Here is a 26659-nt window from a genome sequence, read left to right as displayed (position 1 = left end):
TACTAGAGGCTGGGAATCTTACTTGGCCTCCAGGTATTCTCTACTAGAGGCTGGGGATCTTACTTGGCCTCCAGGTATTCTCTACTAAAGGCTGGGGATCTTACTTGGCCTCCAGGTATTCTCTACTAGAGGGGATCTTACTTGGCCTCCAGGTATTCTCTACTAGAGGGGATCTTACTTGGCCTCCAGGTATTCTCTACTAGAGGCTGAGGATCTTACTTGGCCTCCAGGTATTCTCTACTAGAGGCTGGGGATCTTACTTGGTCTCCAGGTATTCTCTACTAGAGGGGATCTTACTTGGCCTCCAGGTATTCTCTACTAGAGGCTGAGGATCTTACTTGGCCTCCAGGTATTCTCTACTAGAGGCTGGGGATCTTACTTGGCCTCCAGGTATTCTCTACTAGAGGCTGGGGATCTTACTTGGTCTCCAGGTATTCTCTACCAGAGGGGATCTTACTTGGCCTCCAGGTATTCTCTACTAGAGGGGATCTTACTTGGCCTCCAGGTATTCTCTACTAGAGGCTGAGGATCTTACTTGGCCTCCAGGTATTCTCTACTAGAGGCTGAGGATCTTACTTGGCCTCCAGGTATTCTCTACTAGAGGGGATCTTACTTGGCCTCCAGGTATTCTCTACTAGAGGCTGAGGATCTTACTTGGTCTCCAGGTATTCTCTACTAGAGGGGATCTTACTTGGCCTCCAGGTATTCTCTACTAGAGGCTGAGGATCTTACTTGGCCTCCAGGTATTCTCTACTAGAGGCTGGGGATCTTACTTGGTCTCCAGGTATTCTCTACTAGAGGGGATCTTACTTGGCCTCCAGGTATTCTCTACTAGAGGCTGAGGATCTTACTTGGCCTCCAGGTATTCTCTACTAGAGGCTGGGGATCTTACTTGGCCTCCAGGTATTCTCTACTAGAGGCTGGGGATCTCACTTGGTCTCCAGGTATTCTCTACCAGAGGGGATCTTACTTGGCCTCCAGGTATTCTCTACTAGAGGGGATCTTACTTGGCCTCCAGGTATTCTCTACTAGAGGCTGAGGATCTTACTTGGCCTCCAGGTATTCTCTACTAGAGGCTGAGGATCTTACTTGGCCTCCAGGTATTCTCTACTAGAGGGGATCTTACTTGGCCTCCAGGTATTCTCTACTAGAGGCTGAGGATCTTACTTGGTCTCCAGGTATTCTCTACCAGAGGGGATCTTACTTGGCCTCCAGGTATTCTCGTGGCAGCTCCTCCAGCTCCTCGCTGCCCATCCCTGAGGACCGGACCTCCTGTTCCACAAGAGAGTCTACCAGGACCCTGAAGTAGGCCCACACACTGTCCTCCCACGACTCACACACTGGGAGCAGCTAGAGGGAGACAGAGAGGCAAATCACTACAACCACTCTACTGTAGTCCAGCTAGAGGGGAGAGACAGAGAGTCTACCAGAACCCTGACCCCCCCAATCCTCTTCCTCCCCCTGACCCCCCCCAATCCTCTTCCTCCCCCTGACCCCCCCCAATCCTCTTCCTCCCCCTGACCCCCCCAATCCTCTTCCTCCCCCTGACCCCCTCAATCCTCTTCCTCCCCCTGACCCCCCCAATCCTCTTCCTCCCCCTGACCCCCCCAATCCTCTTCCTCCACCTGACCCCCCAATCCTCTTCCTCCACCTGACCCCCCACATCCTCCTCCACCTAACACATACAAGTGCTACAGAGAGAAGAGGAGAGGAGAGGAGAGTGTCTTAGGGAGATAACACCCAACATACCCGTTTGAGGTTCCCACTCAGAACAGCGTAGATGGCTCTCTCATATCTGCTGAAGTGTTCATTATCAGCCATCCTCCAGCAGCAGACCTTCCATACACAGCGCTGAGGGTTCCCCTCCACCGGTAGCAGCTCTGCCCCGCCTGGACACAGCTCAGTTCCATTACAGACTTTTCATAGGGATGTGTGTTTAGGGTTGTTATGGTGACCCAATTACCGCCACACCGGCGATCACGAGTCATGACCGCAGTCAAATTCTAACGTGACCGTTTGGTCACGGTGACTAAACTTCTCTAAGCTCTGATGATGCTGATGGTCATGAGTAGCCTACCAAACCTGCCGGTCATGAGTAGCCTACCAAACCTGCCGGTCATGAGTAGCCTACCAAACCTGCTGGTCATGAGTAGCCTACCAAACCTGCTGGTCATGAGTAGCCTACCAAACCTGCTAACTGCTAAGCCAGGAGATGCTAAACGTGTTTATGTCCATTAAAAAGGTCAATTACCGCGAGACAGACAGTTATTTACATGACAACCACCGGCTGACAAAAAGGTCACGACCTCCACTTGGTGTTATACATCGGTTGGTGAGAGTGTACGACGGAGAACTGACCTCCGTTGATGTTGGGGTCGTGGTACAGCTTCCATCCCTCCAGAGTAGCAGCTCTCCATGCCTGGCCACAGCGCTTACACAGCCTCTGGGCCTACACACAACCACACGTCACTGTGACTAGAAACCAGTTAAGTGTAACCCTCCCATCCACCAGGTGGCGCTGTACTGAGACCGGTCTCAAAACGCCACCCTATTACCTATACACTGCACTACTTTTGTGACCAGAGAACTATGAGCCCTGGTCAATAACAGTGAACAGGGAACAAATGGTGCCATTTGAGAGTGTCTCCCGTTTCTCACCTCGTCTGTCATGCCCGCTCTGAGGAGGGTGAAGAGGTACTTCAGCAGTCTGGCATCATCCTCTCTGTCCAGGTCTGCCAGGGGACGTCTCTGTCTGATGGGGGCGTCAGGGTCCTACAGACACACAGAGTTACTTTCTGTTCTAAGTAAAACAACGTATTCCCTATCATGGCATCAGAGCATGTGTATGTAGGAGAGAGTGTGAGATTGTAAAGAGCAGGCCTAAAAGCCCCTCTTACCAGCTCAGTAACCAGGGGAACAGTAACCAGGGGAACATTGAAGCCTGTGAAGATTAGGCCTAAAAGCCCCTCTTACCAGCTCAGTAACCAGGGGAACAGTAACCAGGGGAACATTGAAGCCTGTGAAGATTAGGCCTAAAAGCTCCTCTTACCAGCTCAGTAACCAGGGGAACAGTAACCAGGGGAACAGTAACCAGGGGAACATTGAAGCCTGTGAAGATTAGGCCTAAAAGCCCCTCTTACCAGCTCAGTAACCAGGGTAACATTGAAGCCTGTGAAGAGCAGGCCTAAAAGCCCCTCTTACCAGCTCAGTAACCAGGGTAACATTGAAGCCTGTGAAGATTAGGCCTAAAAGTCCCTCTTACCAGCTCAGTAACCAGGGGAACATTGAAGCCTGTGAAGATTAGGCCTAAAAGCCCCTCTTACCAGCTCAGTAACCAGGGTAACATTGAAGCCTGTGAAGAGCAGGCCTAAAAGCCCCTCTTACCAGCTCAGTAACCAGGGTAACATTGAAGCCTGTGAAGATTAGGCCTAAAAGTCCCTCTTACCAGCTCAGTAACCAGGGGAACATTGAAGCCTGTGAAGATTAGGCCTAAAAGTCCCTCTTACCAGCTCAGTAACCAGGGGAACATTGAAGCCTGTGAAGATTAGGCCTAAAAGCCCCTCTTACCAGCTCAGTAACCAGGGTAACATTGAAGCCTGTGAAGAGCAGGCCTAAAAGCCCCTCTTACCAGCTCAGTAACCAGGGGAACATTGAAGCCTGTGAAGAGCAGGCCTAAAAGCCCCTCTTACCAGCTCAGTAACCAGGGGAACAGTAACCAGGGGAACATTGAAGCCTGTGAAGAGCAGGCCTAAAAGTCCCTCTTACCAGCTCAGTAACCAGGGGAACATTGAAGCCTGTGCTGGATGTGTTTCTCCTCAGTTTCAGAGCATGAAGGGTATTCTCCCTGAAAGTCAAACAGAATATTAGCCAAGGCACATGGTCTTCCTAACGACACGCAAGCGCCCGTCTCTCTCAAATGACTCCAGCTACTTACCAGTAGACAGACTTGGCGTAGTATTCAATGTTGTCGGAGAAGTCCCCGATTTCATCTTTGGCGATACTCTCTAACCAATCCACAACCAACTAAGAGAGAGGAGGTGAAACGATGATTTAAAACTTTACAAATGGTCTCTATTACAACCATCCATCAGACCAAACAGGACTGTACCACTAGAGACAGATAATAGGGGAGGAGGTGTGTGTGTGTGTGTATACAATACCAGTCAAAAGTTTTAGAAAACCTGCTCATTCCAGGCCTTTTCTTTATTTTTTACTATTTTCTACATTGTAGAATAATAATGAAGACGGCAAAACTATGAAATAACACATATGGAATCATGTCGTAACCAAAAAAAAAAGTTTTTAAACAAAACAGATTCTTCAAAGTAGCCACCCTTTGCCTTGATGACAGCTTTGCACACTCTTGGCATTCTCTCAACCAGCTTCATGAGGTAGTTACCTAGAATGCATTTCAATTAACAGGTGTGCCTTCTTAAAAGTTGATTTGTGGAATTTCTTTCCTTCTTAATGCGTTTGAGCCAATCAGTTGTGTTGTGACAAGGTAGGGGTGGAATACAGAAGATATTTGGTAAAAGACCAAGTTCATATTATGGCAAAAACAGCTCAAATAAGCAAAGAAAAACAACAGTCCATCATTACTTTAACACATGAAGGTCAGTCAATACCGAAAATATCAAGAACTTTGAAAGTTTCTTCAAGTGCAGTCACAAAAACCATCAAGCACTGTGATGAAACTGGCTCTCATGAGGACCGCCACAGGAAAGGGAAACCCAGAGTTACCTCTGCTGCTGAGGATAAGTTAGAGTTACCAGCCTCAGAAATTTCAGCCCAAATAAATGCTTCACAGAGTTCAAGTAACAGACACATCTCAACATCAACTGTTCAGAGGAGACTGCGTGAAATCAGGCCTTCATGGTCGAATTGCTGCAAAGAAACCACTACTAAAGGACACCGATAAGAAGAAGAGACTTGCTTGGAGCAAGAACCACGAGTAATGGACATTAGATCGGTGGAAATCTGTCCTTTGGTCTGATGAGTCCAAATTTGAGATTTTTGGTTCCAACCGCCATGTCTTTGTGAGACGCAGAGTAAGTGAACGGATGATCTCCGCATGTGTGGTTCCCACCGTGAAGCATGGAGGAGGAGGAGGTGTGATGGCGTGGGGGTGCTTTGCTGGTGACACTGTCAGTGATTTATTTAGAATTCAAGGCACACATAACCAGCATGGCTACCACAGCATTCTGCACTAATATGCCCCCATCTGGTTTGCACTTAGTGAGACTATCATTTGTTATTCATCAGGACAATGACCCAACACACCTCCAGGCTGTGTAAGGGCTATTTGACCAATAAGGAGAGTGATGGAGTGCTGCATCAGATGACCTGGCCTCCACAATCACCCAAACTCAACCAAACAAGCACTCAGCATATGTGGGAACTCCTTCAAGACTGTTGGAAAAGCATTCCAGGTGATGCTGGTTGAGAAAATTCCAAAATTGTGCAAAGCTGTCATCAAGGCGAAGGGTGACAACTTTGAAGAATCTAAAATATATTTTGATTTGTTTAACACTTTTTTTTGGATACGACATGATTCCATATGTGTTATTTCATAGTTTTGATGTCTTCAGTATTATTCTACAATGTAGAACATGTTGACTGGTACTGTATGTGTTTTTATGTGTGTGTGTGTATGTGTGTGAGAGAGAGAGTCTAACCTGACTCTGGCGTACTACAGCATCTCTCTGGAAAAGTTGTTCCATCACCACCTTCTCACTAACACCGGGAGCCTGAGGAGAGATGGTCACACACACAGGAGAGAGGACGGTTACTCCATTTCCTTCTCTCTCTCCATCACACAGGAGAGAGGACGGTTACTCCATTTCCTTCTCTCTCTCTCCATCACACAGCACAGAAACACCTGTAGTTCCCTAACGACATCATAGTTGTAGAGGAGTACTCACAGCCACATCCATCATGATGTCATCCTCCAGCTCTGACTGGATCCTGTCTCTGAGGGGGGAGGGACACAGTGATGTAACAAAGTCAAACCACGCGTCTCCATAGCAACACCATTCCTCTATGTAGTGATGAGGAAAACGAATGCAAAAATAGATAGTTACATGTAGATAGGGATATTGTTTTGGACGACATACCGTAGCGACATTTAGCTATACATTTTTTTTGTTGCGCTAGTCGGCTGTACCTACACCTAAACTTTTCCTTCACAGTTTGTTCTCTATCTTTTTAAAATAGGGAGCCAATTGGTTCAGCATTAAAACATGTCTCTCTCTCTTGTCCCTCTGCAGCAGACATGTGGTGAGCATGTGTTTGGAACATCGAATCGCAATGACATCACAATACATTTGGTATCGGCGTGTAAGTATTGTGATGATATCGTTTTGTGAGTTCCCTGGTAATTCACAGCCCTAATATATATATATATATATATATATATATATATATATATATATATATATATATATATATATATATATATATATATATATATATATATATATATATATATAGAGAGAGAGAGAGATAGAGAGAGAGAACGGAAGGGACAGACAGACAGACCGTGAGACAGACCGACAGACAGACCGTGAGACAGACAGACAGACCGTGAGACAGACAGACAGACCGTGAGACAGACAGACAGACAGACAGACAGACCGTGAGACAGACAGACAGACAGACCGTGAGACAGACAGACAGACCGTGAGACAGACAGACAGACAGACAGACAGACCGTGAGACAGACAGACAGACAGACCGTGAGACAGACAGACAGACAGACCGTGAGACAGACAGACAGACAGACCGTGAGACAGACAGACAGACAGACCGTGAGACAGACAGACAGACAGACAGACAGACAGACAGACCGTGAGACAGACAGACAGACCGTGAGACAGACAGACAGACAGACCGTGAGACAGACAGACAGACAGACCGACAGACCTTGAGACCGTGAGACAGACAGACCGACAGACCGTGAGACAGACAGACCGTGAGACAGACAGTGAGACAGACAGTGAGACAGACAGTGAGACAGACAGTGAGACAGACCGTGAGACAGACAGACAGACAGACAGACAGACAGACAGTGAGACAGACAGACAGTGAGACAGACCGACAGACAGACCAGACCGTGAGACAGACAGACAGACAGACCGTGAGACAGACAGACAGACAGACCGTGAGACAGACAGACAGACAGACCGTGAGACAGACAGACAGACAGACCGTGAGACAGACAGACCGTGAGACAGACAGACCGTGAGACAGACACTAACCTGTATAGAGAAGTGATGAGGCGCCAGGTGACCATCTCCTGCTGTAAAAGCCATCTCATACCAGCAGTCTTAGAGGACTTCTGTTGCCCTGGAGCTGCCCTCGATACCAGCCTCTGGAGCATGCCCACCTGGTACACACAATACACCATTATCACTGTGTTCATAAGGGCAGCATAGCTATACAATACACCATTATCACTGTGTTCATAAGGGCAGCATAGCTATACATAAACCATTATCACTGTGTTCATAAGGCTGCACACAGCTCTGCATATAAAACACACAATAACTCACACACACACATACGCTCGCACATACCCACGTTTGAGGAGCAAACCTCCTGCTCTACAAACTCTTGCACACACACACACACACACGGGTTCTAAAACACACACACACAAACACACGTGTTCTAAAACACACACACACACACACGTGTTCTAAAACACACACACACACACACACGTGTTCTAAAACACACACACACACACACACACACACACACACACGTGTTCTAAAACACACACACCCACACGTGTTCTAAAACACACACACACACACACGGATTCTAAAACACACACAGAAGAGGGAAGTTGGTTGAGGGAAGTTGGTTGAGGGAAGTTGGTTGAGGGAAGTGAGAAAGCGGTACCTTGTCTTGACAGATGGCTTCATACTCCCCCAGCAGGTCAAAGACAGCAGTGGAGGAGTGTCTGAGATAGGACTGGAGGAACTCTGGGAACAGACTGACTGACGCTGCAGGACACAGAGGGGAGGGGGGTCAGAGGTCAGCAGTGGAGGAGTGTCTGAGATAGGACTGGAGGAACTCTGGGAACAGACTGACTGACGCTGCAGGACACAGAGGGGAGGGGGGGGTCAGAGGTCAGCAGTGGAGGAGTGTCTGAGATAGGACTGGAGGAACTCTGGGAACAGACTGACTGACGCTGCAGGACACAGAGGGGAGGGGGGTCAGAGGTCAGCAGTGGAGGAGTGTCTGAGATAGGACTGGAGGAACTCTGGGAACAGACTGACTGACGCTGCAGGACACAGAGGGGGGGGGGTCAGAGGTCAGCAGTGGAGGAGTGTCTGAGATAGGACTGGAGGAACTCTGGGAACAGACTGACTGACGCTGCAGGACACAGAGGGGGGGGGGTCAGAGGTCAGCAGTGGAGGAGTGTCTGAGATAGGACTGGAGGAACTCTGGGAACAGACTGACTGACGCTGCAGGACACAGAGGGGAGGGGGTCAGAGGTCAGCAGTGGAGGAGTGTCTGAGATAGGACTGGCAGCGTTGTATTCTATTCTGGGGCGGCAGGTAGCCTAGTGGTTAGAGGCAGGGTAGCCAGAGCGCTGGACTAGTAACCGAAAGGTTGCAAGTTCAAATCCCCAAGCTGACAAGGTACAAATCTGTCGTTCTGCCCCTGAACAAGGCAGTTAACCCCACTGTTCCTAGGCCGTCATTGAAAATAAGAATTTGTTCTTTAACTGACTTGCCTAGTTAAATAAAAAGGTTAAAAAATAAATTCTAAACATTTACAGAACGACACCTAGCCACTACCCTCTCCCCTTTCCCCAAATCTGGACCTTGTAGTCAGTTATATGTGCTGATTTTCAGACCTGGCTGGGAAACCTGGGAAACGGAACCGCAGTGATATTAAAAATCAATCAACAACCAGGGAGAAAATAAATGAATCTGACCAGCCTCTCCAGGATCCTCCTCCTTCAGCATTACAGAGGACATGTTGATGTCGTCAGTAAAGCTGGTGTCCCCCAGTCCCAGGCCGGACAGAGGAGACGGGTACAGGCTGTTGGTCCAGTCACTGTCATCCAGGTTCTGGAGCCCAGAGGGAGACAAGAGACACAGTCAAAAACACAGAAACAACCAGCGTGTGGATCCAGGTTCTGGAGCCCAGAGGGAGACAAGAGACGCAGTCAAAAACACAGAAACAACCAGCGTGTGGATCCAGGTTCTGGAGCCCAGAGGGAGACAAGAGACACAGTCAAAAACACAGAAACAACCAGCGTGTGGATCCAGGTTCTGGAGCCCAGAGGGAGACAAGAGACACAGTCAAAAACACAGAAACAACCAGCGTGTGGATCCAGGTTCTGGAGCCCAGAGGGAGACAAGAGACGCAGTCAAAAACACAGAAACAACCAGCGTGTGGATCCAGGTTCTGGAGCCCAGAGGGAGACAAGAGACGCAGTCAAAAACACAGAAACAACCAGCGTGTGGATCCAGGTTCTGGAGCCCAGAGGGAGACAAGAGACACAGTCAAAAACACAGAAACAACCAGCGTGTGGATCCAGGTTCTGGAGCCCAGAGGGAGACAAGAGACGCAGTCAAAAACACAGAAACAACCAGCGTGTGGATCGGCCTCAACGATGCATACTTGATTAAAAGGTAGAGTCAGCGAAATGACGTTTTGCACGAGCAGCATCGCAGATATTGCGATGAGCAAGATGCAACACTTCCCTCTCACACAGTATCTGCACGGGGTTCGCTTCACACTCTTACAACATGGTAGCTACATGACCAAAACAGTGGAGAAGTTTAGCCTCGCGCTCCAACGCTCTTTAGTTGCTGTAGAAAATTGACCCACTATACTGTTTACTTTATCTACGTCATATCACTGAGTCTACCTTTAATAAGTGTCAACAACTGATGAATGGTGATGCAGTGTGGTTTAATTGGCTATTTATTGGCTCGGTTGTTCTGTCTCCGGATCCCCTCTTTGGAGAGAGACAGAACCACACAGTGTCTGTCAGCAGACAAAACACCCAGTCAAGACTGGTATCCATCTCCTCACCATGCTCATAGTGCCCAGGGGAGGTCGTGGCGTATGGATGAAACGAGGAGTCCTGCGCCCTGTCCCCAAGATGGCCGACACATCTGGGTTCCTAGCAGCACTCTTCGGGGTGACTGTAGGGAGAGGGAGGAGGAATCACCACTACTGCAATTTACAATAGAGTACAATCTGTTACAACAGTATAGCCTCGTCTCCGGTCATTCTGGGAGACACCAGCTAGTGGATGGTGAGAGTCCGGGTTAACAAACTGGACCATATGTCTTATTTTATCTCGATGTCTTTATCGTGGTTGACACCACTTTTACCTTTAACCAAACAATGCTCTCATAGCAGAGCCAGAGGGCTGTGTTGGTATTGAAGAGGACAGACTTACAGGACTGTTTGAAGAGGACAGACTTACAGGACTGTTTGAAGAGGACAGACTTACAGGACTGTTTGAAGAGGACAGACTTACAGGACTGTTTGAAGAGGGATCCAGGTGTGTAGCAGGGCAGGGAACGGGCAGGTGTGGTGGTACTACCTTGGTTGTCATCACGAGGAGAAAGGACTGGACAACAACGGTCAGGGAATATAACTGGCTAGTTACCGTTATCTAAAAGACACACCTTATGCAGTCATATAACAGCCCCATGAGACTTCTGTTAGCTAACTAATAGTCTGAGCAACGGTGTGTGTGAGCAATGAGCATCAGTAATGCAGGTCTTAAATGGTGTAACCTAGACAACAGGTAGGTAGGTTTACCAATGAGCATTAGTAATGCAGGTGTAACATAGACAACAGGTAGGTAGGTTTACCATGACAATGGCCCAATAAGGATACAGTTGAATTGAGCCTTCTTCTGAACTGAACTCTTTCGGCGTGCTGCTCTGGTCACTTCGGCATCTCGTACAATAGGCGACAGCAACTCATTCTGGTCCCTACGCAGAGGAAACATGTTGGATGGATGCAAACAATCAAGATATCATCATTCTGCCTAAGGCATAAGATACTTTGTAGCTAGTTATAATTTAATTGAGAAGTTTTTTTTAGGAAAGCCTTTCCATCTACCAGAAGACGGTTAGGCCTATCAATAACATTGCTATATTTTCCTCTGTTCCTTAAAATGGCTTACCTTGCTTCAAAAGTAGCCTATAGCCAAAATCTGACAACAGAAACGTAGAGGAAATTATTGTATTAAGGCTTCCTCATACGCATTCTCCTATTCTAATTTGTTTTCTTTCGTTGTCAAGCAACCAAAGACTTTATCCAAGTCATTGTTAGCAACTCATGATAGTTGTTGCATCTTTAGATCTCCCTTCGTTCTACATTTCTATTGGATATTTCCATATCTGTCCATGAAGCCTCTGAACAACGTTTTCCTGCAAATTGCATTCTGGAACATTTGTACGTAGGCCTCTACCGCCGTGTGCACATCGCTGCGCCTAAAATGTTAAGTAGCAGTATTTTAAGCTAAACATTCTGGGCCCAGTTCTCCAAAAGCATCTTAAACAGCGACTGCCTTTATAAAGCAACAAACCCTTTTGAAAACAGCCCGTGTGGCACATCGATATGAATCAGAAACAGTTCGCTTATTCTAGTGTCCAAATTGACTACACGGTGTAAATAGGATCATTTTTGGTCATAAAGTCAGTCTCGTCTAAAACAGCGTTTGGACTTTTGCGTGTCACACAACAGGTAAATGAAGTTTGAGTTTTGATTTGACAACTAACATGGGGTGAACAGCTGTGGTGATTGCTCTGTCTAGCAGCTGACTGTTTACATAAGACAACACATTGCAATTATTATTTTTTTACTTGAGAAATACTGCACCAACACATCTTAGATGTGAAATTGCACAACTGAAACTCGATTGGCAAACACGTCAACATGTATTACAGATTCATTCTAACTTAGTCTTAAAATGCTCTAGGGAAAACGGTACCTGATCTATTCCATCAGCCTTATAAAATTGATTTTACGTGAAACGTTACCTCCACTACACTACTTTAATACGCATCCTGGGGATGAAGAAATTAATATACGCAATGGACACTGAAAAATAAGTGGGTGTCTGGCAGTCACTAAACTAAATCGGGGGGGGATCCTCTATGGGGAAACTGAATGAAGATACATGCCGCTGAAGCTGCACTAGACCAGATGCTAAAATTACGCTAGCTACCTGTAATCCAGAAACAATATATCCCGTTAAACAAGTCACAAGTTACTGAACACTTCAAATGAAATAAAACGTGATTTACTATAAAGACCCATTAGTTAACTAGCTGGTGGTACAAACAAACCACTTGCTTAGACAGCTGCAAGACACGTTCAAACGACTAGCTTAGCAAGCTAATATTGCTAACACATGTCCCATACCTGCCGTTACAAATCTACAGACAGCGTACTTATGTAGTACACTCACTAAATACTGTAACAAGGTCACATATATCCCTGTAATTCATATTTTTATATCAGCATAAGAAGCGTTTTACCAGTCCATGACAGCAGGATATTAACTCCACAGTAAACTACTCCAGTCTGATAGTTTCTACTTCTGGTTCCCGCTCGACAAGGAATTACAATCGAGCTCCAATACTGTTCATTAATACACCCCCGCCCATTAAATACAGCCAATATCCCATTCTTTTGCGACTCAAAATCATTCGCAAAATCTAAATAAAGTCATTTTAAATTGGGCAAATCAGTGTTTACTAGTTAATAAATTATATTTGAGATTTTACTCGATTACTTTGGACTGATGACCGTAAACAGCTGCTGCCATAGAGATAAGATAGAGAATTCATGTTTTTATATCTGAGCCATTATATCGTCTGTGAGCACACCGGGCAGCGCCATTGAGGCAATTTCTACTTGAAGTAGTCCATTTTCTTATTCTCGATTGTCTGATCCCTCCTGATGACCCGGTTGGGACATGATTCAATCAGAGTCATCAGGAGGGATCAGATAATACAGTTGGAAGTCTCACCCAGTTAACTACATTACAATGGTGCTGAAGCACTTCAATGGAGCTACACATGCTATAAAACTGGTATTTGGGCCATTACAGGCCTCTATGATTCTCTATGACTGCTGAGCGTCATCTATTCCACAGGCTGTAAAGAGTAGTCATGTTGCGCTCAATAACGGATCATTCCTATAGCGCCACCCTCGGGCAGCAACAGTTAAACGTCCGTATTTTATTTTAATTTTACTCATGAAGAGGTTATTCTCTCGGCCAACCCTTCTTTAAATCATCTCATTTACCAAAGCATTCTTTCTTGATATCATGGCAATGTATTAAACATGAACTTGTAGCACGTAAAGTTATACAATAGCATATGGCTATGTGTCCAGAATGTTTCACTTTGGCACAATTAGTCTTTAAAACATAAAATAAAAGTATATATATTTTCATTTTTATTGTACTTTTTCTCCCATGTGGTCATCAGCAGTCCCTTTCAGACAGAGAGTGAAGGGCCACATCAATGTTTAATCAAAGTCCATGTTATTTTCCTGCATGTTGAAGAACAGGAAGTGTCTCTGTCCACGGAGTTTCCTGGAGACCCAGAATAGCACCGTTGTGTGTTGTGTTGTTTATGTGATTCAGGCTTTCCAAGGATGCTGTGTGTTTCTGAGACAAACGTCTCAGAGGCTGGAGAAGTCCATAGACTGGCACCCTATTCCCTACATAGTGCACTAGTTTTGACCAGAACCCTATGGGCCCTGGCACCCTATATAGTGCACTACTTTTGACCAGGTTCCATAGGTTTCTGGTGATAAGTAGTTCACTATATAGGGATTGAGTGCGTCCAGGCTCTGGTCAAAGTAGTTCACTATATATAGGGATAGGGTGCGTCCAGGGTCTGGTCAAAGTAGTGCACTATATAGGGAATAGGGTGCCAGGGCCCATAGGGTTCTAGTCAAAAGTAGTGCACTATATAGGGAATAGGGTGCCATTTTAATACACACCCATGGTGTTTCCAGCACAGAAAGGACAATACTGACAGTATAGAAGTAGTTCAATAACTGTAGAGGAACAATGGATGGACAGTTTTAAAAACGGTTTATTTATAAGGTATGTGTGGTGGAACGGACGCCAGGGAGAATATTTATCCCGATAACACATTGTCAGTGTTTATGTAGACCGTTATTGTAAATAAGAATTTGTTCTTAACTGACTTGTCTAGATAAATAAAGGCGATATACACTGCTCAAAAAAATAAAGGGAGCACTAAAATAACACATCCTAGATCTGAATGAATTAAATATTCTTATTAAATACTTTTTTCTTTACATAGTTGAATGTGCTGACAACAAAATCACACAAAAATGATCAATGGAAATCAAATGTATCAACCCATGGAGGTCTGGATTTGGAGTCACACTCAAAATTAAAGTGGAAAACCACACTACAGGCTGATCCAACGTTGATGTAATGTCCTTAAAACAAGTCAAAATGAGGCTCAGTAGTGTGTGTGGCCTCCACGTGCCTGTATGACCTCCCTACAATGCCTGGGCATGCTCCTGATGAGGTGGCGGATGGAACGAGACATGATGTCCCAGATGTGCTCAATTGGATTCAGGTCTGGGGAACGGACGGGCCAGTCCATAGCATCAATGCCTTCCTCTTGCAGGAACTGCTGACACACTCCAGCCACATGAGGTCTAGCATTGTCTTGCATTAGGAGGAACCCAGGGCCAACCGCACCAGCATATGGTCTCACAAGGGGTCTGAGGATCTCATCTTGGTACCTAATGGCAGTCAGGCTACCTCTGGCGAGCACATGGAGGGCCGTGCGTCCCCCCAAAGAAATGCCACCCATCACCATGACTGACCCAGCGCCAAACCGGTCATGCTGGAGGATGTTGCAGGCAGCAGAACGTTCTCCACGGCATCTCCAGACTCTTTCACGTGCTCAGTGTGAACCTGCTTTCATCTTATGAAGAGCACAGGGCGCCAGTGGCGAATTTGCCAATCTTGGTGTTCTCTGGCAAATGCCGAATGTCCTGCACGGTGTTGGGCTGTAAGCACAACCTCCACCTGTGGACGTCGGGCCCTCATACCACCCTAATGGAGTCTGTTTCTGATCGTTTGAGCAGACACATGAACATTTTTGGCCTGCTGGAGGTCATTTTGCAGGGCTCTGGCAGTGCTCCTCCTTGCACAAAGGCGGAGGTAGCGGTTCTGCTGCTGGGTTGTTGCCCTCCTACAACCTCCTCCACGTCTCCTGATGTACTGGCCTGTCTCCTGGTAGCGCCTCCATGCTCTGGACACTACGCTGACAGACACAGCAAACCTTCTTGCCACAGCTCGCATTGATGTGCCATCCTGGATGAGCTGCACTACCTGAGCCACTTGTGTGGGTTGTAGACTCCGTCTCATGCTACCACTAGAGTGAAAGCACCGCCAGCTTTCAAAAGTGACCAAAACATCAGCCAGGAAGCATAGGAACTGAGAAGTGGTCTGTGGTCCCCACCTGCAGAACCACTCCTTTATTGGGGGTGTCTTGCTAATTGCCTATAATTTCCACCTGTTGTCTATTCCATTTGCACAACAGCATGTGAAATGTATTGTCAATCAGTGTTCACAGAAGTGTGATTGACTTGGAGTTACATTGTGTAGTTTAAGTGTTCCCTTTATTTTTTTGAGCAGTATATATATATATATATATATATATATATATATGTGTGTGTGTGTGTGTGTGTGTGTGTTCATCTGATACATGACCACTCCCTCTCCCAAGGGACCAGACTGTTATTTGCTCATTGCATGTTACAGTCTGCTATGAACCTCCATGGAGTTACCTCACTCTGGGCAAGTCACTTCAGGCCAAGTTCCTCATCATTTTAACCATAGTACGCTTCCTTGGCCCGACTTACTTTATTCCCACCCCCAAGGAGTCCAATCATTGGCCCGAATGACTCCATTTCTCTGATCTGACAGCTGCTTCCACCTATCCCCGACAGGCATATCAGTTACACTAAGCTTAGCTGTAGATTTTGCAGCAGAGGCCCAGAGCAGCTGATGAGTTAATGTGCTACTGGCTTATTGTATGTACCTCAGGGCCTCAGATCCTCATGTCATCCACGGGAGTAAAGAAGACATTGAATTATTCCAGAGTAGAGATCAGCAAGCATATTTTCAATAGATCATGTGCTCTGTGATTCTATATACACAAAGAGATGTAGAATATGTATTGTATGGAGTCTAACTGTTCAGCAGGCAGCTCTGCTCTAGCTACTGTCTGATAATGACTTTTTCCCCTGACAGAGAGAGATATGGAGGGAGGGAGAGAGAGAAAGAGAGATCGTGATAGGGAGAGAGAGAGAGCACGAGAGAAAGAGAGTGGGAGAGAGAGCAATAGAGAGGGAGGGAGAGAGCGAGATAAAGAGAATGGGTGAGATAGTGAGGGAGAGACAGTGAGAGAAAGAGAGTGGGAGAGAGAGCAATAGAGAGTGAGGGAGAGAGCGAGAGAAAGAGAATGGGTGAGATAGTGAGGGAGAGACAGTGAGAGAAAGAGAGAAAGAGAGTGGGAGAGAGAGCAATAGAGAGGGAGGGAGAGGGAGGGAGAGAGAAAGAGAGTGGGAGAGAGAGCAATAGAGAGGGAGGGAGAGAGCGAGATAAAGAGAATGGGTGAGATAGTGAGGGAGAGACAGTGAGAGAAAGAGAGTAGGCAAGAGAGGTACATGAAACAGAATATCTGCCAATGGAGTGATAGATGACTTCTATATGAACCCTAGTCTGGGCAGCTCTGCTGTGATCTTGTATTCAACAAGACATCCGACTTCCTGCAGTATGGTACCTAGTGTAACTGGTGCTGCTGCTGCTAACTGTGCTGTCTTTCAACTGCTTACTGCCAGATTTACATTACAGAGCAGGAACATTTCTGAAACTTTCCTTCACGTCTTGGTCTGTGTATCTGACTATCTCACCCTCCTCTACCTCAAAGCTACAGAGGAATACAGACGAACGCAGTACCACTACAGCAGGGTGTCCAACTCATTCCATGGAGGGCCTAGTGTCTGCTGGTTTGGGGTTTCCTTTCAATTATGACCTAGACAACCAGGTGAGAGTTCCTTACTAAGACCTAGACAACCAGGTGAGAGTTCCTTACTAGGACCTAGACAACCAGGTGAGAGTTCCTTACTAAGACCTAGACAACCAAGTGAGAGTTCCTTACTAAGACCTAGACAACCAGGTGAGAGTTCCTTACTAAGACCTAGACAACCAGGTGAGAGTTCCTTACTAAGACCTAGACAACCAGGTGAGAGTTCCTTACTAAGACCTAGACAACCAGGTGAGAGTTCCTTACTAAGACCTAGACAACCAGGTGAGAGTTCCTTACTAGGACCTAGACAACCAGGTGAGAGTTCCTTACTAAGACCTGGACAACCAGGTGAGAGTTCCTTACTAAGACCTAGACAACCAGGTGAGAGTTCCGAACTAATCAGTGACCTTCATTTGTCAATCAAGTAGGAGCAAAAATCCAGACACTCTGCTCTCCGTGGAATGAGTTTGACACAGAGATGGGGAGGTGGTTAAACCACAGAGATATAAATCAATCTGTATGGCTAAACCACAGAGATAAAACCATCTGTATGGTTAAACCACAGAGATAAAACCATCTGTATGGCTAAACCACAGAGATAAATCAATCTGTATGGTTAAACCACAGAGATAAAACCATCTGTATGGTTAAACCACAGAGATAAATCAATCTGTATGGTTAAACCACAGAGATAAAACCATCTGCATGGTTAAACCACAGAGATAAAACCATCTGTATGGCTAAACCACAGAGATAAATCAATCTGTATGGCTAAACCACAGAGATAAAACCATCTGTATGGCTAAACCACAGAGATAAACCATCTGTATGGCTAAACCACAGAGATAAAACCATCTGTATGGCTAAACCACAGAGATAAATCAATCTGTATGGCTAAACCACAGAGATAAAACAATCTGTATGGTTAAACCACAGAGATAAATCAATCTGTATGGCTAAACCACAGAGATAAAAACCATCTGTATGGTTAAACCACAGAGATAAATCAATCTGTATGGCTAAACCACAGAGATAAAAACCATCTGTATGGTTAAACCACAGAGATAAATCAATCTGTATGGCTAAACCACAGAGATAAAAAACATCTGTATGGCTAAACCACAGAGATAAAACAATCTGTATGGCTAAACCACAGAGATAAAACAATCTGTATGGTTAAAAACAACAACAACAACACGGAACATTCCGGCGGCGGGCCGGCGTCATGGCAACGCCCTTGCATGGCAATCCAATTTATTGAACTACAGATGCTGGGTTATACAAAATACACCACTTCAATTAAGGCTTTTTAGTTTACATTTGGCCCCGCCCCCTGTGGTTGTCCCTCCCTCAGCCCCTCCCCTTAATAGGCAGATGCTGTTGCATTTCCAACACTGTGGCTCTGTGAGGGGACACATGGTACACACGGTCTGTCCACCAGGACTGATGCTGTTGGTTATCATCACAGCAACACAAAGCGACAAAGGCATTCTCTTACAAGAGGTCAACAGAGGTCACGCAACTCACAACAAACGTGCAACTTTAACCCCCCCCTCCCCTCCGTCTCAAATGGCAACCTAAGCCCATAGGGCTATAGTCAAAAGTAGTGCCCTATGTAGGGAATAGGGTGCCATTAGGGACGTACCCCCCCCCCCCCACCGTCTCATCCAAGTTCTGCCTGTTCCTCCTCCTCCATCATCATCATCATCATCATCTCTACATTGCTGTGGTTCTTATTGTATTTCAGTCTTATTCCCTGCTGCTTTCAAACACATTAGTTTGTCCCCCCCTCAACCCCACATTCACTATAGAACAGATAACAACCCCACACGGTTACTCTTCATCACCATCATCATCATCATCATCTGACAGACTGACAGGAAACAGGTCGAACCAAGTATTACACAGGTGAAATAGTCACTAACAGGCAAGTTTCTTTACTGACAGGATCCAATATTTGGTTTTCATGTCCTCAGCTGACAACAGATGCAATTGCAAGCAAGGGGACAGGGGAGGGGCTGGGAGAGAGGGGGAGGGGCTGGGGGACAGGGGAGGGGCTGGGAGAGAGGGGGAGGGGGAGGGGCTGGGGGAGAGGGGGAGGGGCTGGGGGAGAGGGGGAGGGGCTGGGAGAGATGGGGAGAGGTTGGGGGAGGGGGGGAGGGGCTGGGGGAGGGCTAGGGGACAGGGGAGGGGCTGGGGGAGAGGGGGAGGGGCTGGGAGAGAGGGGGAGGGGCTGGGAGAGAGGGGGAGGGGCTGGGGAGAGGGGGAGGGGCTGGGGAGAGGGGGAGGGGCTGGGGGAGAGGGGGAGGGGCTGGGAGAGAGGGGGAGGGGCTGGGAGAGAGGGGGAGGGGCTGGGGAGGGCTAGGGGACAGGGGAGGGGCTGGGGGAGAGGGGGAGGGGCTGGGAGAGAGGGGGAGGGGCTGGGGGAGGGCTAGGGGTGAGGAGTGAGATAGGGGAAAGAGGCTAGGGGACAGGGGGAGATAGGGGCTGTGGGAGGGAGGTTGGAAGGGGAGAGAGGCTAGGGGACAGAGGGAGATAGGGAAAGAGGCTAGGGGACAGGGGGAGATAGGGGCTGTGGGAGGGAGGGAGAAGGGGAGAGAGGCTGTCTTAGAAAAGGAGAGGGAGTACAGTGAGAATCTACAGTAGCGTTTCCCAAACTCGGTCCTGGGCCCCCCCCCTGGGTGCATGTTTTGGTTCTTTCCCTAGCACTACACAGATTACTCAAATCATCTTCAAGCTTGATTATTTGAATCAGCTGTGCAGTGCCGAAAGGTGTCCCCCTTGGGGTCCCCAGGACCTAGTTTGGGAAACACTGCTCTACAACAACAGAAGTGTGGAGAATGACATCACCAATGACATTATTTTATTTATTTTTTTCGTATTAAAAACCCTCATTAAAAAAAAAAGAAAATATATACTTCCTGTTGTAGATCGCAGATTCCATGAGAGGGGATTGGCTAACTGGACAAACCAACCAATGAGAGACGGCCTTGGAAGGATAAAGTTTAAAAAAACAAAAAAAACATGATGAGGATCGCCCAGTCACGTCGGCCATTGGTGTCTCAGAAGTTTGGTCGCTTGTTAAAATGTCCAGTCCCTCTTTGACCACAACCCCAATTGAAAAACCCCACTGTACAAACATCTTTGTAAACAACACAAGGGCTGCCTCCAAAATTGCATCTTAATTCCTTATATAGTGTACTACTTTTGACCAGGGCCCATAGGGAAACTAATAGGGAAAACCAATAGGGAAACCAATAGGGGAAACCAATAGGGAAACCAATAGGGAAACCCATAGAAAAACCAATAGGGAAACCAATAGGGGAAACCAATAGGGAAACCAATAGGGACACCCATAGAAAAACCACTAGGGAAACCCATAGGGAAACCCATAGGGAAAACCAATAGGGAAACCCATAGGGAAACCCATAGGGAAAACCAATAGGGAAAACCAATATGGAAACCCATAGGGAAACCCATAGGGAAAACCCATAGGGAAACCAATAGTGAAAACCAATAGGGAAACCAATAGGGACACCCATAGGGAAACCAATAGGGGAAACCATTGGGCTCTGGTCAAATATAATACACTTGGGTGCCAATTCAGACGGAAGAAAACCCAGGCAAGACATAGAAGGATGATTGGATCATAGTTGGATTCTCCAGAAAAGAAAGATGATTGGATCATAGTTGGATTCTCCAGAAAAGAAAGATGATTGGATCATAGTTAGATTCTCCAGAAAAAAGAAAAAAAAAACCTATTTGAAGGCAACATCATCAGGCTAAAAGACAATATGATAGTTACTGAAAAAAACATTATACTTTTTTTTCTCTTTTTACACACATAATCATCACTGTTGTATCCACAGGTTTACTCCTCAAATGAAACTCACATATAATAAGAATAATAAGAATAATAATCACTGTCGTAGCCACAGGTTTACTCCTCAAATAAAACTCACATCAATAGCTGTCGCAGTATAGCATCTCTCAGTAGAGACATAACTAGTCATTTAAAAAAAAAAAAAAGACAGAAAAAGACAGAGAAATGATGTTGAATGATCGAAGGAAAATAAAAATAAAAAGTTAGAAAATAAACCCCCAGGAGCAAGTTATCTGTATGAACTGAACTATATAGGTGCCTCTTTGGGGGACTTTGTCTTTTTCTCTCTGGCTAATATAGAGGTGCTTATAAATACCGCATCACCGTGGCAACGTGCACATTCTGGCTAGACATTCCGTTTCTACGGCTACTGTCTCCGTTAGCAATAACACTGTGTGTAAGGGGATCGGGATTTTTATTTCGGTTCATATTGACTGATTTACCTATTTCGTTTTACTTTATTATTTTATGAACTTAATTTTTCCATTTCAGTTGGAATATCTATATTGCTAAGTAGAAATCTTAGTTCTCGTGACACTGGAGAGTGATAATGGTTAATCTGTGTGTAAAAACTCTGATGTATTTGTAGCGTTGAATCCGTTGGTCGGTTTGTTTGTTGGTTGTTGGGTGTTAAAGGGGGCGTCACCACACAGGAAAGTCCATTCCATGTTAGGTTTTAGTCACGTCGGAATGCTGGCACTGCTGAGAGAGACAGCAGCAAATCAGACCTGAAAGGGAGAGAGAGAGAGAGAGAGAGAGAGGTGGGTAGAGAGAGAGAGAGAGAGAGGTGGGTAGAGAGAGAGAGAGAGAGAGAGAGAGAGGTGGGTAGAGAGAGAGAGAGAGAGAGAGAGAGAGAGAGAGAGAGAGAGAGAGGTGGGTAGAGAGAGAGAGAGAGAGAGAGAGAGAGAGAGGTGGGTAGAGAGAGAGATAGAGAGAGAGAGAGAGGTGGGTAGAGAGAGAGAGAGAGAGAGTTGGGTAGAGAGAGAGAGAGAGAGGTGGGTAGAGAGAGAGAGAGAGAGAGAGAGAGAGAGGTGGGTAGAGAGAGAGAGAGAGAGAGAGAGAGGTGGGTAGAGAGAGAGATAGAGAGAGAGAGAGAGAGAGAAGGTGGGTAGAGAGAGAGAGAGAGAGGAGAGAGATAAAGAGGGAGGAGAAGAGAGAGAGGAGAAGAGAGAGATAAGGTGGGTAGATGGAGAGAGAGAGAGAGAAAGAGACATTAATGACACTCTAACTGCACTCTAACTGCACTCTCCTCACCTGATGTCTCTTGATATGAGAGGGAGAAGTTCTTACTCAATATATTCCTCAGGTTTAAGACAAGGAGGCCACAGCCAAATGCCTACAACTGTCTTTTCAATTAGGCAGTGGCATTCTGACTCCTACAAGTGGTTCTCACCTGGCTCAGTGCGACAGAGCGGCTGTGTATTAGAGGAGCTGACAGTTGGACTTTTTGCGTGTCTTCCCAGGTACTGGGGTTTTCCTGTTGATTTGCCTGACCAGGTCATAGAAGATCTGAAACACAGAGAGAGACAACAATAGTTAGATACAAGTTAGCCATGGGTATGGTGTTAGGAAATAGTGGCTAGCCATGGGTATGGTGTTAAGAAACAGTGGCTAGCCATGGGTATCATGTTAATAAACAGTGGCTAGCCATGGGTATGGTGTTAAGAAACAGTGGCTAGCCATGGGTATCATGTTAAGAAACAGTGGCTAGCCATGGGTATCATGTTAAGAAACAGTGGCTAGCCATGGGTATCATGTTAAGACACAGTGGCTAGCCATGGGTATGGTGTTAAGAAACAGTGGCTAGCCATGGGTATGGTGTTAAGAAACAGTGGCTAGCCATGGGTATCATGTTAAGAAACAGTGGCTAGCCATGGATATCATGTTAAGAAACAGTGGCTAGCCATGGGTATGGTGTTAGGAAACAGTGGCTAGCCATGGGTATCATGTTAAGAAACAGTGGCTAGCCATGGGTATGGTGTTAAGAAACAGTGGCTAGCCATGGGTATGGTGTTAAGAAACAGTGGCTAGCCATGGGTATCATGTTAAGAAACAGTGGCTAGCCATGGGTATCGTGTTAAGAAACAGTGGCTAGCCATGGATATCATGTTAAGAAACAGTGGCTAGCCATGGGTATGGTGTTAAGAAACAGTGGCTAGCCATGGGTATGGTGTTAAGAAACAGTGGCTAGCCATGGGTATCGTGTTAAGAAACAGTGGCTAGCCATGGATATCATGTTAAGAAACAGTGGCTAGCCATGGGTATGGTGTTAGGAAACAGTGGCTAGCCATGGGTATGGTGTTAGGAAACAGTGGCTAGCCATGGGTATCGTGTTAAGAAACAGTGGCTAGCCATGGGTATGGTGTTAAGAAAGTGGCTAGCCATGGGTATCATGTTAAGAAACAGTGGCTAGCCATGGGTATCGTGTTAAGAAACAGTGGCTAGCCATGGGTATCGTGTTAAGAAACAGTGGCTAGCCATGGGTATCATGTTAAGAAACAGTGGCTAGCCATGGGTATCATGTTAAGAAACAGTGGCTAGCCATGGGTATGGTGTTAAGAAACAGTGGCTAGCCATGGGTATCATGTTAAGAAACAGTGGCTAGCCATGGATATCGTGTTAAGAAACAGTGGCTAGCCATGGGTATGGTGTTAGGAAACAGTGGCTAGCCATGGGTATCATGTTAAGAAACAGTGGCTAGCCATGGATATCATGTTAAGAAACAGTGGCTAGCCATGGGTATCATGTTAATAAACAGTTGCTAGCCATGGGTATGGTGTTAAGAAACAGTGGCTAGCCATGGGTATCATGTTAAGAAACAGTGGCTAGCCATGGGTATCGTGTTAAGAAACAGTGGCTAGCCATGGGTATGGTGTTCGGAAACAGTGGCTAGCCATGGGTATGGTGTTCGGAAACAGTGGCTAGCCATGGGTATGGTGTTCGGAAACAGTGGCTAGCCATGGGTATGGTGTTCGGAAACAGTGGCTAGCCATGGGTATCATGTTAAGGAACAGTGGCTAGCCATGGGTATCATGTTAAGAAACAGTGGCTAGCCATGTGTATCATGTTAAGAAACAGTGGCTAGCCATGGGTATGGTGTTAAGAAACAGTGGCTAGCCATGGGTATGGTGTTAAGAAACAGTGGCTAGCCATGGGTATGGTGTTTAGAAACAGTGGCTAGCCATGGGTATGGTGTTAAGAAACAGTGGCTAGCCATGGATATCATGTTAAGAAACAGTGGCTAGCCATGGGTATCGTGTTAAGGAACAGTCACAGGTGTCTTGGTTTCAAAAAGCAAGACCATGTAAATGGCAGAGTGTGCCGTTAGACTCGATCGATTCACACACTGTCAGAAAGATGGTTTCAGAGTCAGTCAGAGCGTTATAGTCAGGCCCAAGGCTCAGACCAGATCTCAGTGGACAGCGTGAGTGACGTCACCCACATCCCAACCAGACAAGATGACACCTCAGGCCACAATATTCACTAGACGGACAAATCACGTCTCCATCTGTGAGAACTCACCCAAGGGTTTCTTTATGGATGATGATTGACTCCTTCAGGGCAACTGTACATACAGAACCAGTCAAAGGTTTGGACACGCCTACTCATTCAAGGGTTTTTCTCCATTTCTACTATTTTCTACATTGTCGAATAACAGTGAAGACGTTCAACACGATGTAATAACACATATGGAACCACGTAGTAACCAAAACAAGTGTGAAACAAATCAAAATATATTTTATATTTGAGATTCTTCAAAGTAGCCACCCTTTGCCTTGATGACAGCTTTGCACTCTTGGCATTCTCTCAACCAGCTTCAACTGGAATGCTTTTGCAACAGTCTTGAAGGAGTTCTCACATATGCAAAGCACTTGTTGGCTGCTTTTCCTTCACTCTGCGGTCCAACTCATCCCAAACCATCTCAATTGGGTTGAGGTCGGGGGATTGTGGAGGCAAGGTCATCTGATGCAGCATTCCATCACTTTCCATCTTGGTCAAATAGCCCTTACACAGCCTGGAGGTGTGTTGGGTCATTGTCCTGTTACAAAACAATTGATAGTCCCACTAAGTGCAAACCAGATGGGATGGAGTATCGCTGCAGAATGCTGTGGTAGCCATGCTGGTTAAGTGTGCCTTGAATTCTAAATAAATCACTGACAGTGTCACTAGCAAAGCACCCCCACGCCATCACACCTCCTCCTCCATGCTTCACGGTGGGAACCACACATGCGGAGATCATCCGTTCACCTACTCTGCGTCTCACAAAGACACGGCAGTTGGAACCAAAATGTCCATTGTGTTTCTTGGCCCAAGCAAGTCCCTTCTTATTGGTGTCTTTTAGTGGTGGTTTCTTTGCAGCAATTCGAACATGAAGGCCTGATTCGAAAAGTCTCCTCTGACCAGTTGATGTTGAGATGTGTCTGTTACTTGAACTCTGTGAATATTTTTTGGGGGCTGCAATTTCTGAGGCTGGTAAATATAATTTATCCTCTGCAGCAGAGGTAAATCGGGGCCTTGTTTTCCTGTGGCTGTCCTCATGAGAGCCAGTTTCATCATAGCGCTTGATGGTTTTTGCGACTGCACTTGAAGAGACTTTCAAAGTTCTTGAAATTTTCCAGATTGACTGACCTTCATGTCTTAAAGTCATGATGGACTGTCGTTTCTCTTTGCTTATTTGAGCTGTTCTTGCCATAATATGGACTTGGTCTTTTACCAAATAGGGCCTGTTAATTGAAATGCATTCCAGGTGACTAACTCATGAAGCTGGTTGAGAGAATTCCAAGAGTGTGCAAAGCTGTCATCAAGGCAAAGGGTGGCTATTTGAAGAATCTAAGATATAAAATATATATTTTTGTGTGCAACACTTTTTTGGTTACTACATGATTCCATGTGTGTTATTTCATTGTTTTGATGTCTTCACTATTATTCTACAATGTAGAGAATAGTACAAATAAAACCCCTTAATGAGTGTCCACATTTTTGACTGGTACTGTATATTCTCAAAATGTTGCAGTCAAATATGAAGTATTTAAAACAAGACTGAAGTATCTTAGACAAGACTGAAGTATTTAAAACAAGAATGAAGTATCTTCGACAAGAATGAAGTATCTTAAGACTGTGTGAAGTATCTTAGACTATGTGAAGTATCTTAGACTATGTGAAGTATCTTAGACTATGTGAAGTATCTTAGACTATGTGAAGTTGTGAAGTATCTTAGACTATGTGAAGTATCTTAGACTATGTGAAGTATCTTAGACTATGTGAAGTATCTTAGACTATGTGAAGTATCTTAGACTATGTGAAGTATTTTAGACTATGTGAAGTATCTTAGACTATGTGAAGTATTTTAGACTATGTGAAGTATCTTAGACTATGTGAAGTTGTGAAGTATCTTAGACTATGTGAAGTATTTTAAGACTATGTGAAGTATCTTAGACTATGTGAAGTATCTTAGACTATGTGAAGTATTTTAAGACTATGTGAAGTATTTGAAGACTATGTGAAGTATCTTAGACTATGTGAAGTATTTTAAGACTATGTGAAGTATTTGAAGACTATGTGAAGTATCTTAGACTATGTGAAGTATTTTAGACTATGTGAAGTATTTTAAGACTATGTGAAGTATTTGAAGACTATGTGAAGTATCTTAGACTATGTGAAGTATTTTAGACTATGTGAAGTATTTTAG

At 45.6% G+C, this 26659-nt stretch overlaps 2 protein-coding genes and 1 long non-coding RNA gene across 5 annotated transcripts in view; 1 reads left to right on the top strand and 2 right to left on the bottom strand.

Moving 5' to 3' along the window:
- The window catches only part of nup107 (nucleoporin 107), a 53157-nt gene extending 40376 nt beyond the window's left edge, over positions 1–12781 (bottom strand). Inside the window, exons 1-15 of one of the 2 annotated variants that reach the window (XM_090201347.1) lie at positions 12531–12781; positions 10879–10976; positions 10514–10606; positions 10060–10172; positions 8951–9086; positions 7906–8009; positions 7257–7384; positions 5922–5970; positions 5676–5747; positions 3935–4023; positions 3766–3844; positions 2659–2772; positions 2359–2449; positions 1750–1889; positions 1205–1350 (exon numbers count right to left, since the gene is read on the bottom strand). In XM_090201347.1, the coding sequence (XP_090057473.1) occupies positions 1205–1350; positions 1750–1889; positions 2359–2449; positions 2659–2772; positions 3766–3844; positions 3935–4023; positions 5676–5747; positions 5922–5970; positions 7257–7384; positions 7906–8009; positions 8951–9086; positions 10060–10172; positions 10514–10606; positions 10879–10976; positions 12531–12538 (1460 nt within the window). In that variant the 5' untranslated portion in view covers positions 12539–12781. Of the gene's footprint in view, positions 1–1204; positions 1351–1749; positions 1890–2358; positions 2450–2658; positions 2773–3765; positions 3845–3934; positions 4024–5675; positions 5748–5921; positions 5971–7256; positions 7385–7905; positions 8010–8950; positions 9087–10059; positions 10173–10432; positions 10607–10878; positions 10977–12530 lie in introns of both variants that reach the window. The other variant, XM_090201346.1, reaches the window with a different exon arrangement.
- Positions 12782–19232: 6451 nt separating this feature from the next.
- LOC149978212 (uncharacterized) lies at positions 19233–20794 on the top strand. The gene is made up of 2 exons (XR_016486925.1): positions 19233–19587; positions 19673–20794. It is a non-coding gene; the product is annotated as an uncharacterized LOC149978212 (long non-coding RNA).
- Positions 19934–26659, bottom strand: part of LOC118936571 (ras-related protein Rap-1b) — a 119082-nt gene continuing 112356 nt past the window's right edge. For both annotated transcript variants that reach the window (XM_090201354.1, XM_090201355.1), the window contains exons 7-8: positions 22364–22479; positions 19934–21698 (exon numbers count right to left, since the gene is read on the bottom strand). In XM_090201354.1, coding sequence (XP_090057480.1) covers positions 22393–22479 — 87 coding nt within the window. In that variant the 3' untranslated portion in view covers positions 19934–21698; positions 22364–22392. The remainder of the gene's footprint in view (positions 21699–22363; positions 22480–26659) is intronic.

This window comes from Oncorhynchus mykiss, chromosome 15, assembly GCF_057628025.1.
Source record: "Oncorhynchus mykiss isolate SJ-2025 chromosome 15, ASM5762802v1, whole genome shotgun sequence".
Lineage (NCBI taxonomy): Eukaryota > Metazoa > Chordata > Actinopteri > Salmoniformes > Salmonidae > Oncorhynchus > Oncorhynchus mykiss.
The sequence above is the reverse complement of the archived record's forward strand: the minus strand, read 5'-3'. Positions and strand labels throughout refer to the sequence as shown.